This window comes from Copadichromis virginalis, linkage group LG12 (genome assembly GCF_057382275.1).
Source record: "Copadichromis virginalis isolate Kocher_CV1m ecotype Utaka linkage group LG12, C_Virginalis_male_GT1.1, whole genome shotgun sequence".
In the NCBI taxonomy this organism is placed as follows: Eukaryota; Metazoa; Chordata; class Actinopteri; order Cichliformes; family Cichlidae; genus Copadichromis; species Copadichromis virginalis.
In genome coordinates this window covers 35,451,993-35,470,496 of record NC_140629.1, presented here as the reverse complement: position 1 = coordinate 35,470,496, position 18,504 = coordinate 35,451,993, and the positions used below count along the sequence as shown (strand labels likewise).

Here is an 18,504-nt window from a genome sequence, read left to right as displayed (position 1 = left end):
CTGCAAAAGTTGCACAATTTGAATGCATGATAACACTCAGCACAGCAATACTTTATTTTGGTTTAATAGTAGTTGATAATGACCCTGGCTCCGCCCCCCAAAGACACAGCTGTAGTAGTCTAATTTGTAAAAAACAAAATAAAATACAAATACTACTAAGTGAGTATTTCAAAGACGCCTATCAAGTGGCAAGATGTGTGTTTAGAAAGATTTTTATAGGACTACACTAATTAAATTCACTTCGGTTTATTAACAGTGCACACCTTTCCCATTGTCTACCGTGAAGTCCTGGCAAACTATTGCAGATAATTGCTATTATCAACTGACACTGAGGGACTGAAATGGACCTTCCAGGTTACGTGAGTACTAAAAGATCTGCTTATGTAAATGTTCATGACTATGATAACAGGAATGAGGCATTTCCCTCTTGTAATGTGTTATAATGTCAGAGAGGAGTTAATGAAGCCAGACAAGTCCTGAAGATCTGCGTTTAAGAATGTGTGTGTTTTATTAATTCTTTCCACACAGTGACAGGAGTAAGGTGTTTTTGGATCCATGTGAAAACACAGCTAGGAGGGACTGGGTTATAAATCAAACACACCCAATGACCTCCCCGGAAAAAAAGGAGAAAGAGGGGTGCACAAATATGCAGAAGCTTGTATGCATTAAAACAAATGTATGTATTGAAAACATGCGTATTGAACACATGCCACTACTTTCAGGTGGGGCTGTGTTATAAATCAAACACGCCCAACAGGCTGCGGTATGAAAAATAAAAACCCCTGCTGCCTTACAGCAGCCGACAGAGTTCAAAACGATTCGTCTGGCAGATCAGTGGGGCAGCGTCGTCAAGCGTCTGATCTTCTTCTGTTGTCTGTTTTCATAGAAAGCAAAGGTAAAAGCTTTATAATCAGGTTTTCAATAATAACACATGCCCGTCCATGTGCGCGGTTCAGGATTATAAATCACACAACTCCAACACCTCACAAGGAGTGCGTATGTGTCTTCATTTGCTTGAATGTGTTAAACCATTCGAGCTGACAAAATGTCATAAAGTCATGACTTCAGACTGAGTCTAAAGGATCAAAGACCGACTTGTAACTCGAGAATCTCGAGCACGAACATAAATGCAGGAATCCTGCTCTGTTGCCTCATCAGTCTTTTCAGATAAAAGCCTGTTTGTCTTAGAAGAGGATCATTTGAAAGCATCTCCAGGAACTCAACAGGGAAGTGAACTCATGTCCTGACACACCTTTTTTTAAAAATAGATAGAGGTTATTAAATGTGTAGTTTGATAATGTGGATGTGTCTTAGCTTGGATCAGTATTACCAGTTTTTCCAGCCCTGCACCATGCAAGCCCATTAAGGTAATTTTAGACTCTGCTGTGTTTTTAATGGGAGGGCCCTAAAGTTGGAGTTTCACTTCAGTCTAGTTTTTCTGATGGGAATCTAGCTAAACCCAATATATTACTATAAACAGAGACATTTTAAGAGACAGGCATGGTGCTCAATTATACATGACTTTTCTGAAAGAGCAACACTGGTGGTAGAAGAATAATGCCCAGTAGAAATTAGATTTGACTGGTAATTCTGCACACAAAGTGTTTAGATTTTCATGACCAAGATCAAGTTAAAGTTATTTTAGATAATGCTTTAAAACATATGTCCAAATAAGTGTCTTTTCAGGGTTAGGGTTAGGGTTAAATTTACAACTTTCACTACATGTATTTTCAGTTCCCCGTCACAGCTGTTAGCATAATTGCACGTTAGCATTCGACTTTTGAATCTATCAGGAAGATGTTTTAGTCACCTGACCCAAGGCTCTTTATAATACTGTGTCAGTAAAGTATTAGATAATAGAATGTATTGCTGTAAACATAATTGAAACTGAGTGGCTGATGGGAACCCTGCAGGGTGTCAGGTTTCTGTTGTCAGGCTGAACAATGAAAACATTTCATACTTTTTGGAATTTGGCAGGCGTTTGTCAGTGCATGTATCCTGCCGTTTAGGTCTCACACAAACTCTTCCTTGACATTATTCTATTTTGAAGCAGCTCTCCTATCTGGTATCTGGTAAGTATAAAACAGAATATCTGTGTGTTTAAATGCATATTGTTTGTGTATATCTGCAATCCAAATCTTGTTTAGTCATTCGTAACTTTCAACAACTGGAAAGAAAGTGTGTGGTAAAGCACTTAAGTGGGGTCAAATAAATACCTGCTGCATATTTAGTGACAAAAACAACGTAACTTACATAGGTCTATGGTGATGTCATTAGCATGTTTAGAAGTAATAATTATTTTCCAATAGAAATGTACAAAACTCTGGAAAATACATTTGTAAATCCAGTTTGTATTTCTGTCTATATTCTATTTCTACAGAGGGGTTAGTTCATAGATTAGTAAGACCTTTAAGCACTATTTACAAATGTAATGCATATTTGTAAATTTTTGAATATTTTTGCAAATTTAGCATTATCAAACATGAAACTTTAGTAAAATTCTAATAGAAAAAAAGTTGTTTCTTTTTTCATTATTTTCATCCTGGTTTCCTTGAAAACAGACAAACCGACATGACGGTGACTTCAACCAAAAATATGACAGAATGATGTTCCAGTAAAATATACCACAGCCTCAGGTAAGTGCAGCAGATTTTTACTTTGCAAAGCAAAATCAGTATTCAGCACGAAAGCTGTAATTCAGAATTTTTGTCTGAATTATAAATTAAATATTTGTTTGTTATCACAACTTCTGTCAAGTTAAAGTTTGCAGAAACTAAAAATGTTGATACTCGTGCACTTGTTGAGTGTAATGATTTTGAATTATTTCATGTATGTGTTCAATGTAGCTTGCCATCACCAGTGTGTGAATGTGTGTGAATGGGTGAATGACTGGATGTGTAAAGCGCTTTGGGATCCTTAGGGACTAGTAAAGCGCTATATAAATACAGGCCATTTACCATTTTTTAAGTTATATGTTTATTGTATTTTATAGTATGGCTTGGTGCATGGTACTTGATACTTTGGCTACTATTATTCACTATTCCTATACTGGTCAGGTGAATAATGCCATTCTATATTTGGCGACATCTATGTTTAAATTCTATACATTCACCAGCCTCCAACTGTCACACAAAAGAATCTTGAATGGTTAAACATGTGAACATCTTATCCTTAAATACATTTGTTTATGAAACAGTTTATGATTTTTTGGAGAAACGAATTCTTCTCCTTATACTAACATTCACTTCTGAACATTTGTGCTTCTAGTAGAAAAATATTTTAGCTATATTGTTTGCAGTAATGAAACAATGAATTAATTTTGCTTTTAATCTGAACTGAACTCTTCATAATTGTATTTAATTTTTTCAAATTTAACAGACACTGAACTGAACTTCTGTGTGGTGGAGTTTTGTTTGCACAAGATGGCAACTGGTAGGTCCAGATGATGTTTGTGTGCAAGAATAATATAGGTCACATAAAGAAGAATAAAGGCAGCACACACACACACACACACACACACACACACACACACACACACACACACACACACACACCTGTGAGTTGGAGAGAAAATCGAGAAAATGTACACCTCTAACCTTGGCCTGTGTTACCATAAAATACGACAAGAGGTTCATGTCATTCTTGGGCTTTTCTTTACCGTATAATATGAAGTTCCTTGAGGAGACAACTGTTTTGATTTGGCGCCTAATCAACAAAATCAAATTGAATTAAACTGAATAAAGAGCAGACAAATGATCTACAATAGTGTATTCTGCAGCGCACAAAGCATTACTCTTTCCTGGGTTAATAGCAATCCTGTTCTAATCTTGATATTAATAGAGAAGGGTTGATAATTTCCTGTCATAAAATTGCAGCAATATGTAATGCCTTTGTTTTCTTTTTTTTGTCCTCTGTTTTTGTCTTTTACAGTATCTGAACTCAGAATTGTGATTCTTGGAAAAAACAATGACGATAAGACAACGCTGAGCACTTTCATCAGTGAAAGATATGACTGTCCTTATCAAAAGAAAAACAAGCAGTTTACTGAAATTAAAGGAGAGTGGAGGAGAACTCCATTCACTTTATTGAAAACATCAAATATCTTCATTGTGCCTGCAGAAAGAGTGCGATATGAGATAAAAATGTGTATCGCACACTGCCAACCTGGACCAAATGTTCTGTTGCTCCTAGTAAATCCTTTGGATTTCACCGAGGACGATAGACAAAAAATGAAGTTCATCGTGAGTTTCTTTGGACGAGATGCTTTTAAACACTCATTGGTCATCACAACACATAATGACAGGGGAGGGAATTCCTCAGTGAACCAACTCGTCCAAGACTGCAGACAAAGACAGCACAAAATCAGGCTTGATGAAAAATATTTTCTTGAACACGATCTTCAAGAACTGATGAAACAAATGGAGAAAATAGTAAGTGATAACAGGGGGTATTTAACTTTTACTGAAGACGCTGATCCCATTGTGGTGCCTACAACTACAAAATCCCCTCTAAACCTGATTCTGTGCGGGAGAAATGAAAGCTTGAAAACTTCAGCTGTTAATGCCATTCTGGGACAAAGAAAATGTATTCCATCTAAGAGCTCATCAGAGTTGACCAAACACCAGGCAGAGGTTTGTGGCCGTCGTGTTTCTGTGCTGGAGCTGCCTACTTTGCACGGAAAACCTAAAGAGACGGCGATGAATGAATCGTGCAAGTGTGTCGACCTCTGTGAACCTGAGGGTGTCCATGCCTTCATGCTGGTCCTTCCACTGGACCATCCTACTGATGAAGATAAGAAAGAACTGGAAGCCATCAAGAATACTTTCAAGAGTGTGATCGATAAGTTCACTGTCTTGCTTTTTATTGTTGAAAATCCAAATCTTGACCAGTCTTCAGCAGTGGAGAAGATTCTAATAGACAACAAAGACATCCAAGAGCTCTATAGGCGCTGCGGTAAACAACACATCGTTTTTGACATAAAGGATAAGCATCAAGTCGCTGATTTGTTGCGTACTGTGGAAACAATGAGAACTGTCGGTTGCAGAAGCTTCACAAAAGATATGTTTCCAAAACCTCCACTGAAACCAGTTTCAAGACATGTATCCCTTTTAAAGCCAGAAAATTATAGACATCGCTGGACACCACCTATTAGGATGGTGCAAAGCAGAGAGCCTCTCAGGATGGTGCTGATTGGGAAAACTGGTTCTGGGAAGAGTGCCACTGGAAACACCATGCTGGGCAAACAGTGCTTTTATTCAAAAGTCTGTCTGAAGTCTGTGACAAGTGTTTGTCAGAAAGAAACAGGAGTGATTGACGGGCGCCCTGTCGTTGTGGTTGACACGCCCGGCTTGTTTGACACGATTTTGTCCAATAAAGAAGTTGAACAAGAGCTTGTTAAATGTATCAGCTTACTGGCTCCTGGACCTCATGTGTTCTTACTGGTGGTGCAGATTGGTCGCTTTACAAAGGAAGAAAAAGATACCGTGGAGCTCATCCAAAACTTTTTCGGTAAGAAGACAAAGGATTTCATTATTGTCATATTCACCAGAGGAGATGATCTTCGAGGTCAAACATTTGAGAGTTATATAAAAGAAGACAGCGAAGGATTCCTAAAACAACTGTCAGCTGATTGTGAAGGGCGATACCATGTCTTCAATAACAATGATCATAACAATCGTTCTCAAGTCAGTCACCTTCTGACCAAAATTGAAATGATGGTGAGGAAGAATGGTGGTGGCTACTACACCTCAGAAATGTTTCAAGAAGCAGAGGCAGCAATACAGATGGAAATGCAGAAGATCATGAAAGACAAAGCAAGAAAGATAGAGAGTGAAAAGAGGGATCTTATAAGAAAATATGAGGAGGAAATGCAAGTGAAGAGGAACAAGTTAACACACCTAACAGCCAAATTTGAAGAAGAAATAAAAGCAAACCAAGCCCAGGTAGCCAAAAAAATGGAGGGTTGCATTAAGAACCAACAGGAAAATATGAATAGAGAAAGAAAAAAGAGAGAAGAAGAACAAAGGACTAAGAAATTGGAGGAGAAGGACCAAATTTATAAGTGGGATAAAGAAGATGAAGCTCTGCAGAAAGAAATACAAAGACGAGTGATTCCTGATGGGATTTTATTACAGAACAGAGAAATAATAAGAAAAGAAAGAAAGGCTTGGGAAGAGGAAAGAAGAGCATGGTGGGATAAACAATGTTTAGAGGAGGAAGAGAGATTTTGGGAGGAACAGAGACAACTTAAAAAGCTCAGAGAGGAAGCTATGCAGGAACTAGAGAGATATGAAATCAAAAGAAGACAAGAGGAACGAATCGGAAGAGAACAAGAGGAAAGACAACTGAAAGAAAACTATAGGAAGGAACTGGGAGAAATGATGAGGAAACATGAAGAGGAGGCCAGAAAACAAGCTGAAGAATGCAATGAATTCAGACAGAGATTTAACCAGGATTTATCAGCTGAGATGGAAAAATATAGAAATGAAACAGAAGATTTGAGGCAGAGTCAACAAAACCAAAATGACTTCATGATAATGCAGCTCAGGAGAAAAAAGGCCTATGACAAAGACTTCGACAAGCTGCAGAAAAGACAACAAATTCAAATGACTAACCTAAAATTATCAAGTTTGCACTTTGACAGTAAAGAGCAGCTAAACAAGCAAATTGATGAGCTGAAAAAAGCGCATCAAGAGGAGATAAATGAGTGGATTCAGGAACATGTGAAGAAAGCCACACAAAATAGCGCTTGTAGCATTTTATGAGAAGTTTTGCGTTTCAGTGTTGTTCAGTTTTTCAGCGTTAGATGTATTATATGTAAAGTCTGTATAAATAAAGTGATCACCATAGCTAATGGGTTTTGCACATGCAGGTCAGAGTAGCTGTAAAAGACAGCCAGGGTGGCAAGTTTCACTTTGTAGACATTTTTGGATTTCTTTTCTTTTTTGCCATTCGACACAGGTCAAATGAAGTTTACTAAAAAGCATTTACTCTGTTAATATATATGTATTCTTTTTTTTAAAAGACAATTGGAAAAGGAAGATGCAGAATTGCTGACAAAGCACATTTATTTTTATTTCACAGGGAGCCTTTTATCCTTGAAAATTGTCACTCCGGTGATAAATTTATGTACAAAAATAGGCAAAGACTGCAACAACACTTTTGAAAAAAAAAATATTGTTCTTATTTTCTCATATTTTCTCTTATATTCATGTTATTAATCACCATGGACGATCTGATATCTTCCTGTTGGTGTTGTTTCCACATCATCATAATAAATGTTGTTCCATGTTCAACATTGCAAGTGACCAATCACATTGTTGTGACGTCGCCCTTTTGTGCCTTTGAAAAATCTACTTCACTTGCGAGAAGAGAAACCGCTTCTGTCCGCCGATCCAGGAACTTGAATTCTTTGCATTTCAGGATACTTTTCTTCAATAAACGGTAAGCATTATACATATTGTCCTTACAGAGGCGGTTTCTCTTCTCTTCTCGTTTTTTTCAAGGTCGCGGATGACCTCAGGAGAAGGTGATTGGTCACTTGCAATTTTGAACCCGGAACAACATTATTTATGATGACGAGGGAACAACACCAACACGAGGATATCAGATCGTCCAATCACCACACTGGCAGAGAAAGCATGTCTTACACTGCAGTGCCAATCAGCTGGAGATTGCTACTGGTCACTTTGTTAAATTGGTCATAAAGAGGTGAAAATAAATAAGTAATGGTGCTGCACAGAAAACCACTTTGTGATTATTGATTTTACTTTTTAGCTGGTGTTTCTAGTTGAGCTCTGCACCAAAGGACAGCTACGACGAGGACGGAACATGTATGTGTGTCAGCTCTGTTGACTGTCAACATACAAACTTTACTTCAGTGTGTTATTACACTGACCTCTTCTTTTTGGCACACTCCTTATAAATGTTCTGGTTGCTTGTTTTGTTGTCTGTTATTATCAGCTTATTATTCATATGTAAATCTTCACTTTAAATCTCAATAGAATATGCTACACAAATTAAGCTTGACTGATTGAGAAAAAAAATCTTTACAGAAGTGAACATATTGAAATAAACTAATAAAAGGTGACTGACCTGTAGGACCACCTATTCTTTAGTTTGCATTGACTTGTATTATAAATTATGTGAATGGAATCAAACTAAAGTCTAAATAAACATGAGAGTCTAGTTTGAGACTTTTGAGACTCCAATTGGCTCTTCATTACAGTAGGTCAGAGTTTTACTGCATCCTTGTATATTTTTACTGCACAATAACTTTATATACTGCCAGGTAGGTTTGTGTATCACAAAGAAAAATAATTTATTAGCAGATTTATTAGCAGACATTAATGGATGAATATGATCTTATACCTAAATAATAACTAACTGTAGGAGACTAAAAGAAGAAAAAAGTACTATGTTACATTCCACCACTTCTTTCCTTTCTGATAACGCAGAACATTGTCAGATTGAAAGGAAAGGGTTGGGCAGGTGCATAGTTTGACAAGGTGTTTCATGTTTCAGGCGTCATTACTGAAGCGAGAGGAGAGAGGGGGGGGGGGGGGGGGGGGGCGGTTGGGTGCTGCCAAGGTTTGTTTTTCCTTCAGAGAACCACACCACTTTACTTGTTGAGTCAAAATCGAAACAAAACAAATCATGCTACAGATGTCACTAGCAAACGGGAAATGTCACCTGAACATGCATATTTTTTTTCTTTTTTTGCTTTGGTGCAAAATTTCTGTAAGCCAACAGGAAATGCTGAGAACAAGTCCAACAACTAACGACATGCTGCAGAAACCTACAAATCACTGACAGTGACACCCAGGAAGACGAGTCTGTGTTTCAAATGCATTTTGATATATATCCTTAATGGATAATAATAAAATACCTTAGGTCAGTGGGAAGGGTTAAACCCTTAAAACTCTTTTATTTGAACTGAAGTACACTCAAAAAACTGGTACAATATGAGTGCATACTTGGGATACATGGGATTATTATTTTGTTCCAGTTACACACAGATAAATGGCCTGCCTGCATTTGTATAGCGCTTTATTTAGTCCCTAAGGACCCCAAAGTGCTTTACACTACATTCAGTCATCCACCCATTCACACACACATTCACACACAGGTGATGGCAAGCTACATTGTAGCCACAGCTGCCCTGGGGCGCACTGACAGAGGCGAGGCTGCCGGACACTGGCGCCACCGGGCCCTCTGACCCAAATTAATTGTATATGGCAACCTGTTTAGGTTTCTACTAATTAAATATAAATTGGTGTATGAAGCCTCAGCTTCAGTATCAGTAATTTTTTGCCCATTTGAAGCTGTGCTTTTAGAAATAGTTTCACAACAGCAGCATCATATCTTGACTGTTTGCATGCTTCAGATTTAATCCCAACATTTCATTCTCATTTCACGTGGGCTAAAGTTATGAACATCCTCCTGTGGACAGGTTATACTAGTTTTTACTGCCACACTTTGTTTGTTTAGAGCCCCTAACATTTGCCTTATGGTTGTGGAAGAACTTGAAAAAATAAATGTAGAGAGAACAAGTAAAGTCACAGTCATAAAAATCCAGTATCTGTTTCCTTGACGTACCACAGTTGTCAGTCATCGTTATAGGTTAAGTCATCTGTCTGTCATAATAAGCACAGCTCCGCCTTAGTGAAGGACGTGAGCTGCTTTCCTTTTAGGGTGCTACCTTCATTATTAGCTTTGACACCATGAGGAAGTCATCTGGTGAGTACTTACATTAAAGTATATTTAACAAAAATTTAAAATACATGGACGTATGTGGAGTTCAAATGGTTATCCTTAAACTGTAAAGAGACCAAAACAACAACAACAACCTTTTAATTGAATTTTTGCTTAGGTATATCAAAAGTAGTATTACCACATGCTCTGACAAAGGGACAATTTCAGTGCAGCATGTTTAAGTATGTCAATGTAATTCGACTCAAAATGTAATTCAGATATTTAGATTATTTATGCTGAAGCCATTTAAGTCAGAGATTATTCATTGAACTGTATTCATCATATACATGTAATAATGCTTAATTATTACATTTGCCAAGATACCACAGAAATATAGTTTTATGTCAGAACACTTTATGTATTATCTAAGAATACATTTTACATTATTTAAACACTTGTTAGCTTCTTCTTGTGTGACAAAGTCAGCTGATTTAAAGAAAAAAACTGCCCCATCCCACTGAACAAAAGGAGAGATACCTTAGACACACCCTGTTAAATGAGTCTAATAAGTCAGTGAGCAGATACAGAAGGACCTCTAATTCAAACTCTAATCAAATTAATGTCTTTAGTTCATGGTTCTGAAAAGCTCATTGTAGAAAACACTCCCATAAATACCATAGGTAGACACTCCTGTTTCATAAGGTTTATCTGCTGAGTGTATATATACACACACACACACACACACACACACATATATATATATATATATATATATATATATATATATATATATATATATATATATATATATATATATATATATATATATATATACACACACACATATATACATATATATATACACATATATACATACATATATACACATATATACATACATATATATATATATATATATATATATATATATATATATATATATATATATATATTTATTGTGTCACAAGTTCATTGTTAATCCCTTGTTGTTGCTTTCATTTAACCCCAACAGATTCCAACATTTTGTCCAGCTGAAGTTTCCAGGTCAAAAAGGTGAAAACATGGCAGCACGTGGTGAGTTCAGCAGATGGCCAAAAATATCCCTGCATTCAGGATGGTTGCTATTTGAGAAAGTAAATACAAGCTAGCAACACTTAAAGATGTTTAAGTAACAGATCCATGAGTTTGAATATTTATTAAACACTGAAAGACTTCCCAAAAGAGTTGAAAGACTTGACATCTTTCATTCCACACATTATCCAAGTAGCAAGTTCACTGTAAAGTCATTCACCAGGAATGTGAGCTTACAGGTATTTTTGGACCACCAAAAGACACTTTACTGTGTGTGTGTGTGTGTGTGTGTGTGTGTGTGTGTGTGTGTGTGTGTGTGTGTGTGTGTGTGCGCGCGCATTGTGTTTAGCAGCTCTTTTTTTCCCCTGATGATCCTTGTTTTTTTTTCACCAGAACCCTCTGAACTTTTCAATTCTGTTTTATTTTATTTATATAGCACTAAATTAAAACAACAATGTCCTAATAGCGCCTTATATTGTAAGGTAAAGACAGAGAAACAGAGAAACCAAACAAGCAGATAACCCGCTATGAGCAAACACTTGGGTGTCAGTGGGAAGGAAAAACTCCCTTACAATACAAGGAAACTGCCAAAAGAACTGGCTCAGGGAGGGGTGGCCATCTGCCATGACTGGGTGGGGGTGAGTGGAGGAAGACAGGACAAAGACATGTTGTGGAAGAGAGTCCGAGATCAATAATAACTAATTATTACAATATAGAGTGGTGGCAACCTTACTTTTCATGACTAGCTGCAATTAATTAAAAAATGAAAACCTTAAAGTGACACCAAATGCAGATACAGACTTAACAAATGCAAGCTTTTGTATGACAGGAAGACCCCTATCATTAAACAGCTTCACTAGATCAATGCAAGACAAAAACACAAAATTAAAAGACAACTATGACACTAAGCAAATTGGAACAATATGGCATTTAATGTGTTTTTTGTGTTTTTCTACAGCATCTCAATTCAGGATTGTCATATTTGGGAAGAATGATAATGAAAAGACTGCACTAAGCAACTTCATCACAGGGAAAAAGAATCCTATTCGTCTAACAGCGAAGAAATCTATAGTCCAAGGAGAATGGAGAAAAATACCTGTAACAGTGGCAAAAACCACAGACCTCTTCAGTCTGCCCATGAAAAAAGTGAAACTTGAAATGAAGATGTGTGTGGCCCGTTGCCCCCCTGGACCAAATGTTCTCCTGCTCGTACTCAATCCTTCTGATTTCACTGAGGATGACAGACGCACTCTGAAGTCTATCTTGTGCTTGTTTGGTGGTGATGCCTTTAACTACTCTATGGTCATCACAACACAAAAGGGTGAAGCAAAGAATACAGCAATAGATCATTTTATCCAGAACTGCAGAAAGATGCATTACACACTTGACTTTGACAAAAAAGACTTTTGTGACTCAGATCGTGAAACACTGATGGGAGAGATGGAAAAAATTGTGGCTTACAACAGGGGAGGACATTTGAACTTTACAGAGACTGCTGACCTAGTAGAAGAACCACAAGAAGAATCTGGACATGGAACTGAAGAGCCTCAAATTCCTAATCTAAACTCTTCTTTGAATTTGGAACTGTATGACAGACCTCGAGTTGATAAGGAAAACCTGCAAAGTCCACGTTTAATTCCTCCTTTAAACCCGGAACAGAATGAAAACCCTCAGGCCAGTACAGAAGTACCTCAAAGCCAAAAACTAAAACCTTTGAATTTGGTGCTGTTTGGGAGATTTAGAGTTGGTAAAACTTCAGCTGCCAATGCCATCCTGGGAGAAAGAAAAGTAGAATCTGAATCATCTCAGTGTATTAAAAATGAGGCTGCGGTGTGCGGTCGTCTGGTTTCACTGGTGGAGCTGCCTGCTCTCTGTGGAAAACCTCAGGAGGAAACAAAGAAGGAAGCATTCAAGAGTATTTCCCTCTGTGATCCAGAGGGTGTCCATGCCTTCATCTTGGTTCAACCACTGGATCCTCCAACCAGTGAAGACAAGAAAGAGGTGAAGACTATTAAAGATACACTGAGATCCCAAATTGACAACTACACCATGATTCTTTTTACTGTGGAGTCAGATCCTACACACCCAGATGTTGTTAACTATGTAAAAACTAATAGAGAAATCCAAGAACTTGTTCAGAGCTTTTTTGGCCGATACATTGTCTTCAACATCAATGACCAAGAGCAGATCCCTCAGTTATTGGATGCTGTAGAAAAGATGAAAGGTGGGGCATCAACAGGCTTCAAAATAACAATGATTCCAAGACCTCGCCAAAAACTTTCACGGCTCGGATTGAAACCTGAAGTAATGTCTGAACTGAATAAGAAGATACATTTTGAAAAAAATATGAAAAAAGGGCAAATTCCGAAAAAAGAACAAATTCCGAAAAACAGACAGATTCCACAAAAAGAAATTCAGAATCATCTCAGAATCGTGTTGATTGGTAAGACTGGAAGTGGAAAAAGTGCCACTGCAAACACTATATTGGGAAGGGACTGCTTCCACTCGAAAGCCAGTATGAAATCAGTAACCAAGCTCTGCCAAAAAGAAACAACAGAGATTAATGGGCACCCTGTTGTTGTGGTGGACACACCTGGTTTATTCGACACAAGTCTGTCCAACGATGATGTTAAACAGGAACTCGTGAAATGCGTCACAATGTTGGCTCCCGGACCTCATGTGTTCTTACTCGTCCTGCAGGTCGGTCGTTTTACAGAGGAAGAAAAAAAAACTGTGGAGCTCATCCAAAACTTTTTTGGCAAGAATTCAAATGACTTCATCATTATCTTATTCACCAGAGGAGATGACCTAAAAAATGAAACAGTTGAGAGTTATATAGAAGAAGACAGCGAAGGATTCCTAAAAAAACTGACAGCTGATTGTGGAGGACGATACCATGTGTTCAATAACAATGATCCAAATAACCACTCTCAAGTCAGTCAGCTGCTCGCCAAGATTGAGTCAATGGTGAAGAAAAATGGTGGCGGCTACTACACCTCAGAAATGTTCAAAGAGGCAGAGGCAGCAATTCAGAAGGAAATGCAGAAGATTATGAAGAAGAAAGAAGAAGAGATAGAAAGACAGAAGAAGGACCTTGAGAAAGAACATGAAAAGAAATTCCAAGAGGCACAGCTAAAAATTCAACAAGAAAGAGCTGCAAGAGAAAAAGCATTGCAAGAGAAGGAAGAACTCATTAAGAAAGAGGAAGAGGAGAAGAAAAGGATGGAGGAAAAGAGAGCAGAAGAGGAAAAAGAGAGGAAACGGAGGGAAGAAATTCAGCAACAACAGTGGGTACAGAAAGAGAAAGAAATTAAATCAAAACCGGAAGAAGCTACATATGCAAACCAAAGGAACGAAGAAATACAAAAAGAAATAGAGGCTTGGGAGAACGAACAAAAAGAGTGGGAGAAAAAACGACTTCGAGAAGAACAACTGAGACTGAACGAGCAAGCACGACTGGAAAAACTCAGAGCTGAATATGAGCAAGAAAAAAAAGAACATGAATGCAGAAGAAAAGAAGAGGATCGACTCAGAAAAGAACAGGAGGAAAAAGAATGGAGAGAATTGCAACAAAACTTAGAAAAGCAAGTGGAGGAGATGAGGAGGAAAAATCAAGAGGAAGCCAGAAAACAAGCAGAGGAGTTCAATGAATTCAGACAGAGATACACCACTGACTTTGCAGTTGTGGTAGCAAAGCATGAAAGGGAAGTTGAGAATATGAAACTAAAGCAACAAAAAACCAACGATTTAATGATTCAACAGCTGCGCAGGAACAAGGCATATCAAAAGGACTTTGACCTAATGAAGATGAGACAAGAAGAAGAAATGAGCGAGCTCAAACGGTATAGTCCAGAACCAAAACAAATTGATGAACTACAGAAAGCTCACGACGAAGAAATAAATGAGTGGATCCAGGAACACGTGAGGAAAGCCACAGAAAAAAACTGTTCCATCTTATGACTTTTTACATTGATATGCTGATATGATGACACTTTAGTGATGATTACTTGGATGTGAGCAACATTTGAAGTTATCACATCAATGAGTGTTTAATGGAGGCCATTTCCTTTGAAAGAAAAGAAAAAGAAAACAAGTTTCCATATGTACGTTTCTACATGTAAACATAGTCACTGTCAGTGTCCCACATTAAAACCTCATGATGAATATAAATTTCCTAATTGCCAAGAAATGGTTTGCAGTAGAGATGAAAACGGCCTTTGACATATTTTTTTTCTTGTGTAAGCATATAAAGAAAACCACTCACTATGGAACACACAAGGATGAGCAATATGTAAAAAGATTTAATGTAGGCACTGTGCTTTTAGCTTTGACCAATAATTAAGTCGTTTGGTTTGTTTCTGGTTGGACTAACATTACATCACATATGACTTAATTTCCTTTTTGTGCTTATGGTAAAGCACTCCTGTGCTGCTAGAAAGTTCTATAGCTATCCGGTCGTTAAGTCTGACGTCACTAGTTGTGTCTGGACCTAAACTCCGCTGCAGGTCCATATATCAAACGATCACTATGGCATTACTGAGAGTTGAAAAACTGTCTAAAGTCTTTCATCTTTAATAAAATGATCAGCGTTCTGCTCTACCAGGTGTAACAATTGAGTTTAACATCCAGGCATCCATGAAAACGGAATTTATGACATTTAACGGAGTTAGAAGTTTGCAGGAAGTTAGCTCGCTAACTTCTATCTAAATACAATATAGCATGTCCTGACTGCGGGGTTTTGGAAACAAATTAAAACGTACAGCTCTGCTATCACTTCCAGCATAAATGAAGACAGAAAACTAAACAGCAGTGACGTTTGTAGGGTTACTGAAGTTTGGCTAGCTGGTATATAATGATGTGCTACGTGACCGCTAGCGACACAGCTATGTTAGCATAATATAAACAAGCTAACTTTTTTTCCACTCGATAAAAGTTAACGTGAGTGTTCTCGGTGGTCAGGAACAAATGTAATCGCATGGCAGGATGCTGTAAAAGGACCAAAAAACTTCAGCCAGGAGAAGAAGTGAGATAATCCATCCACAATACGAGGTTAGTCATTCATATACTGCTGCATGGGCTGGGCTGTAGTTACATCCTAAGGTTTTAAAAACTGAGCTTAAATAAATGATTAGCGGTAATAAAAGCCGAGGGAGGTCAACAGTGATCACTGACTGTTTTAGGAGCTTTTTGAGATTAAATAGAAGAAAATACATAATATTAAACATGTTAACAACACAAAAGCCATATTAAACGCAGACTACTTTAGGCCCGGAAGTAGGATTCGTCACGTCATCACTTAACGACAGGATAGAGCTGTAGGCGAACACAGTCACTGTTTCAGTACATTTCAGTCTCCAGGGAAAGGAATAGGCTTAAGTTGGGAACACTTGTGTTACATGTGACTTACTTAAGCCAGATTTTGAACATATCATACTGGTACAATTCTCTTCTCTGATTTTAGGTAAAGTTTGTGGACAGTTTAGGGGTTAGCACTATACTGCATACTCAGTATAACTGAGAAACAACCTAAATGTATAATTAGATTTAGGTTGTTCCTTTTGTTTAGTGACTACTTAATATGTTAGCAATTGAGTTTACATCAAAAACAGACTATAGGCATTGTTCTTTACATCACTTAAAATAACCAATGGACAAGCAGAGTTATAAAATTAAGCCTCATTTTGAATTTCAGTATCAATAATAACTGTTTTTAGTGTAATTTTGATATTTATATCAAGAAATGTAGCTTATTTACCAAATTAGGTCTGAGGAATACGTGAAAACAAATTAAGAAAGCTTAATAAAAATGTTTCTTTTTACAATTTTCATGAACTTTTATTGAAATATCTTGCAAAAAAAATGTTTCTCTTTTTCACTTATTAAATTATTCAGTTAGTGATGGATTCATAGGAATGTCATACAAAGACAAAGCCCAGCCCCCTGAATCATGTGAATTGCTTTTCTTGTGGTCGCTGTCATTTACATGCACATCTGACATACTTCTTCTGGTGAGTACTTGCATGAAAGTCAATTTTTAAAAAGTCTACAAGTACATTATTGATAGCTATCAGGTGCATTAAATGTGGTATTTTATATATTTATATAGCAATTTTGGTGAGAAATTGCGACATGTTAATATATGTCAGTGTAAAGCAGTTTTGTTCTTTTTGCTTTGACCTTTGATGGTGACTACGACACGTCTGAGATTCAAAAGGAAATCCAAAAGATTATGAAGGAGAAGGAAGAAGAGATAGAAAGACAGAAGAATGAACTTATTAAGAAAAAGGATGAGGAAAAGAGAGCACAATAGCAATGGGAACAAAATAAAGAGGAAAATAAATACAAATTGCAAATAAAAAACAAAAAGAGTGGGAGGAAAAAAGCCTTCAAGATGAGCAACTGAGACTGGAGGAGCAAGTACGGCAGAAAAAGCTCAATCAATTTTGAGCAGGAAAAAACAGAGCAGAAGAATATAGACTCAGAAAAGAACAGGGGAATAAGAATGGAAAATATTGCAAGAAAACTAAGAAGAAGAAGTGGAGGAGAAGAGGAGGAAAAATCAAGTGGAAGCCAGAAAACAAGAAGAGGAGCTCAGTGAATTCAGACAGAGATACATCACTGACTTTGCAGTTTTGGTACCAAAGCATGAAAGAGAACTTGAGAATATAATTCTGAGGCAACAACAACAAAAAAGATAAATAGATAGTTTTTATGTATTTGTACTGACATTTGCTTGCAGTGGAAGTCACCTGACTTCACCACATAAAAATAAACATATCAACACAAGCAGACAATATGCAGACATTTTCACTCTCTTTGGCCACACCAATTTAGTAACCTCTGTGTTGCTAATGTTTGGAGATGTGAAAACCTTGAAGAATAAAAGATCGATCCTGTTTTTGTGAACAAGGTGGGACAATAGTAATATACATATGAAGGAGACAAATGGATTCTTCACATGACATATTATTTGCTTTACTCCATATACAGGCCCTATAAATGCTTTCCATGCTTGATAATGCAATTCCGAGCAACTTACTAGCTTATTGTTACAATCATTTTAATGGCCCTTTTCTGTGCCTCAGAGACATCTTCCAATCAACAAATAACACAGAAAGTCAACTACAAGGCTCTCACATGAATTGGGCCTTCTAAAGATAAAGCACAACCCTTAATGCCAGACCCAACAGTGGCAGAATCAAAATATTATTTTCTATGGGGTTTATGTCTTTGGAAAATCAAGATCCACCACACCAGTGCTCTGCTCAAAGGACTCACACACACCACTCCAGCCTCAAATGAAGAGACACTAATTACTTTCACCTGTGCTTATAAAGGGAAGAAAAACAACTCAAACCTGCCCACAAGGAGTGGAGCTTGGTTTGAGTTGTTTTGTTGGGTGGAGCCTAATTGGAGTTGTTGGGTGGAGCCTAATTGTGAAAGGTTCACCTTTCACCTTTCACAATTAGGAATCAAGTATGGGTTTTTGTGACAGGCTGGTAGTAACAAAGTGCCTAAAGATGTACAGGTAAGACACAGCTTACAGGGTTGGGGAACACCCAAACTGTATGTACTCTTAGCTTCAGGAATTCTGCTTTTAAGGTTCACCTACAGAGTGGGCTATGATAAACTGTGGCTTGTACTGCACACTCACTTCTAACCTAACTCCCACCCCACAGCTGCATTTCTGTTTAATCCAGCAGTGATTACAATTACTTTGTTATCTTGGTGCATGCTCAA

The 18,504-nt window shown here is 37.4% G+C and overlaps 2 protein-coding genes across 2 annotated transcripts; both read left to right on the top strand.

The window, feature by feature from the left end:
* Window positions 1–1,957: 1,957 nt before the first annotated feature.
* Window positions 1,958–8,175, top strand: LOC146697514 (GTPase IMAP family member 8-like). The gene is made up of 4 exons (XM_085476293.1): window positions 1,958–2,072; window positions 2,562–2,636; window positions 3,379–3,432; window positions 3,931–8,175. Exons 3-4 carry the CDS (start codon window positions 3,423–3,425, stop codon window positions 6,762–6,764), a joined length of 2,844 nt encoding a protein of 947 aa, XP_085332419.1. The 5' UTR covers window positions 1,958–2,072; window positions 2,562–2,636; window positions 3,379–3,422; the 3' UTR covers window positions 6,765–8,175.
* A 1,481-nt stretch (window positions 8,176–9,656) lies between these two features.
* LOC146697513 (GTPase IMAP family member 8-like) lies at window positions 9,657–16,821 on the top strand. Its single transcript, XM_085476292.1, has 3 exons — window positions 9,657–9,738; window positions 10,706–10,767; window positions 11,723–16,821. Exons 2-3 carry the CDS (start codon window positions 10,755–10,757, stop codon window positions 14,722–14,724), a joined length of 3,015 nt encoding a protein of 1,004 aa, XP_085332418.1. The 5' UTR covers window positions 9,657–9,738; window positions 10,706–10,754; the 3' UTR covers window positions 14,725–16,821.
* The last annotated feature ends 1,683 nt before the right edge of the window (window positions 16,822–18,504 follow it).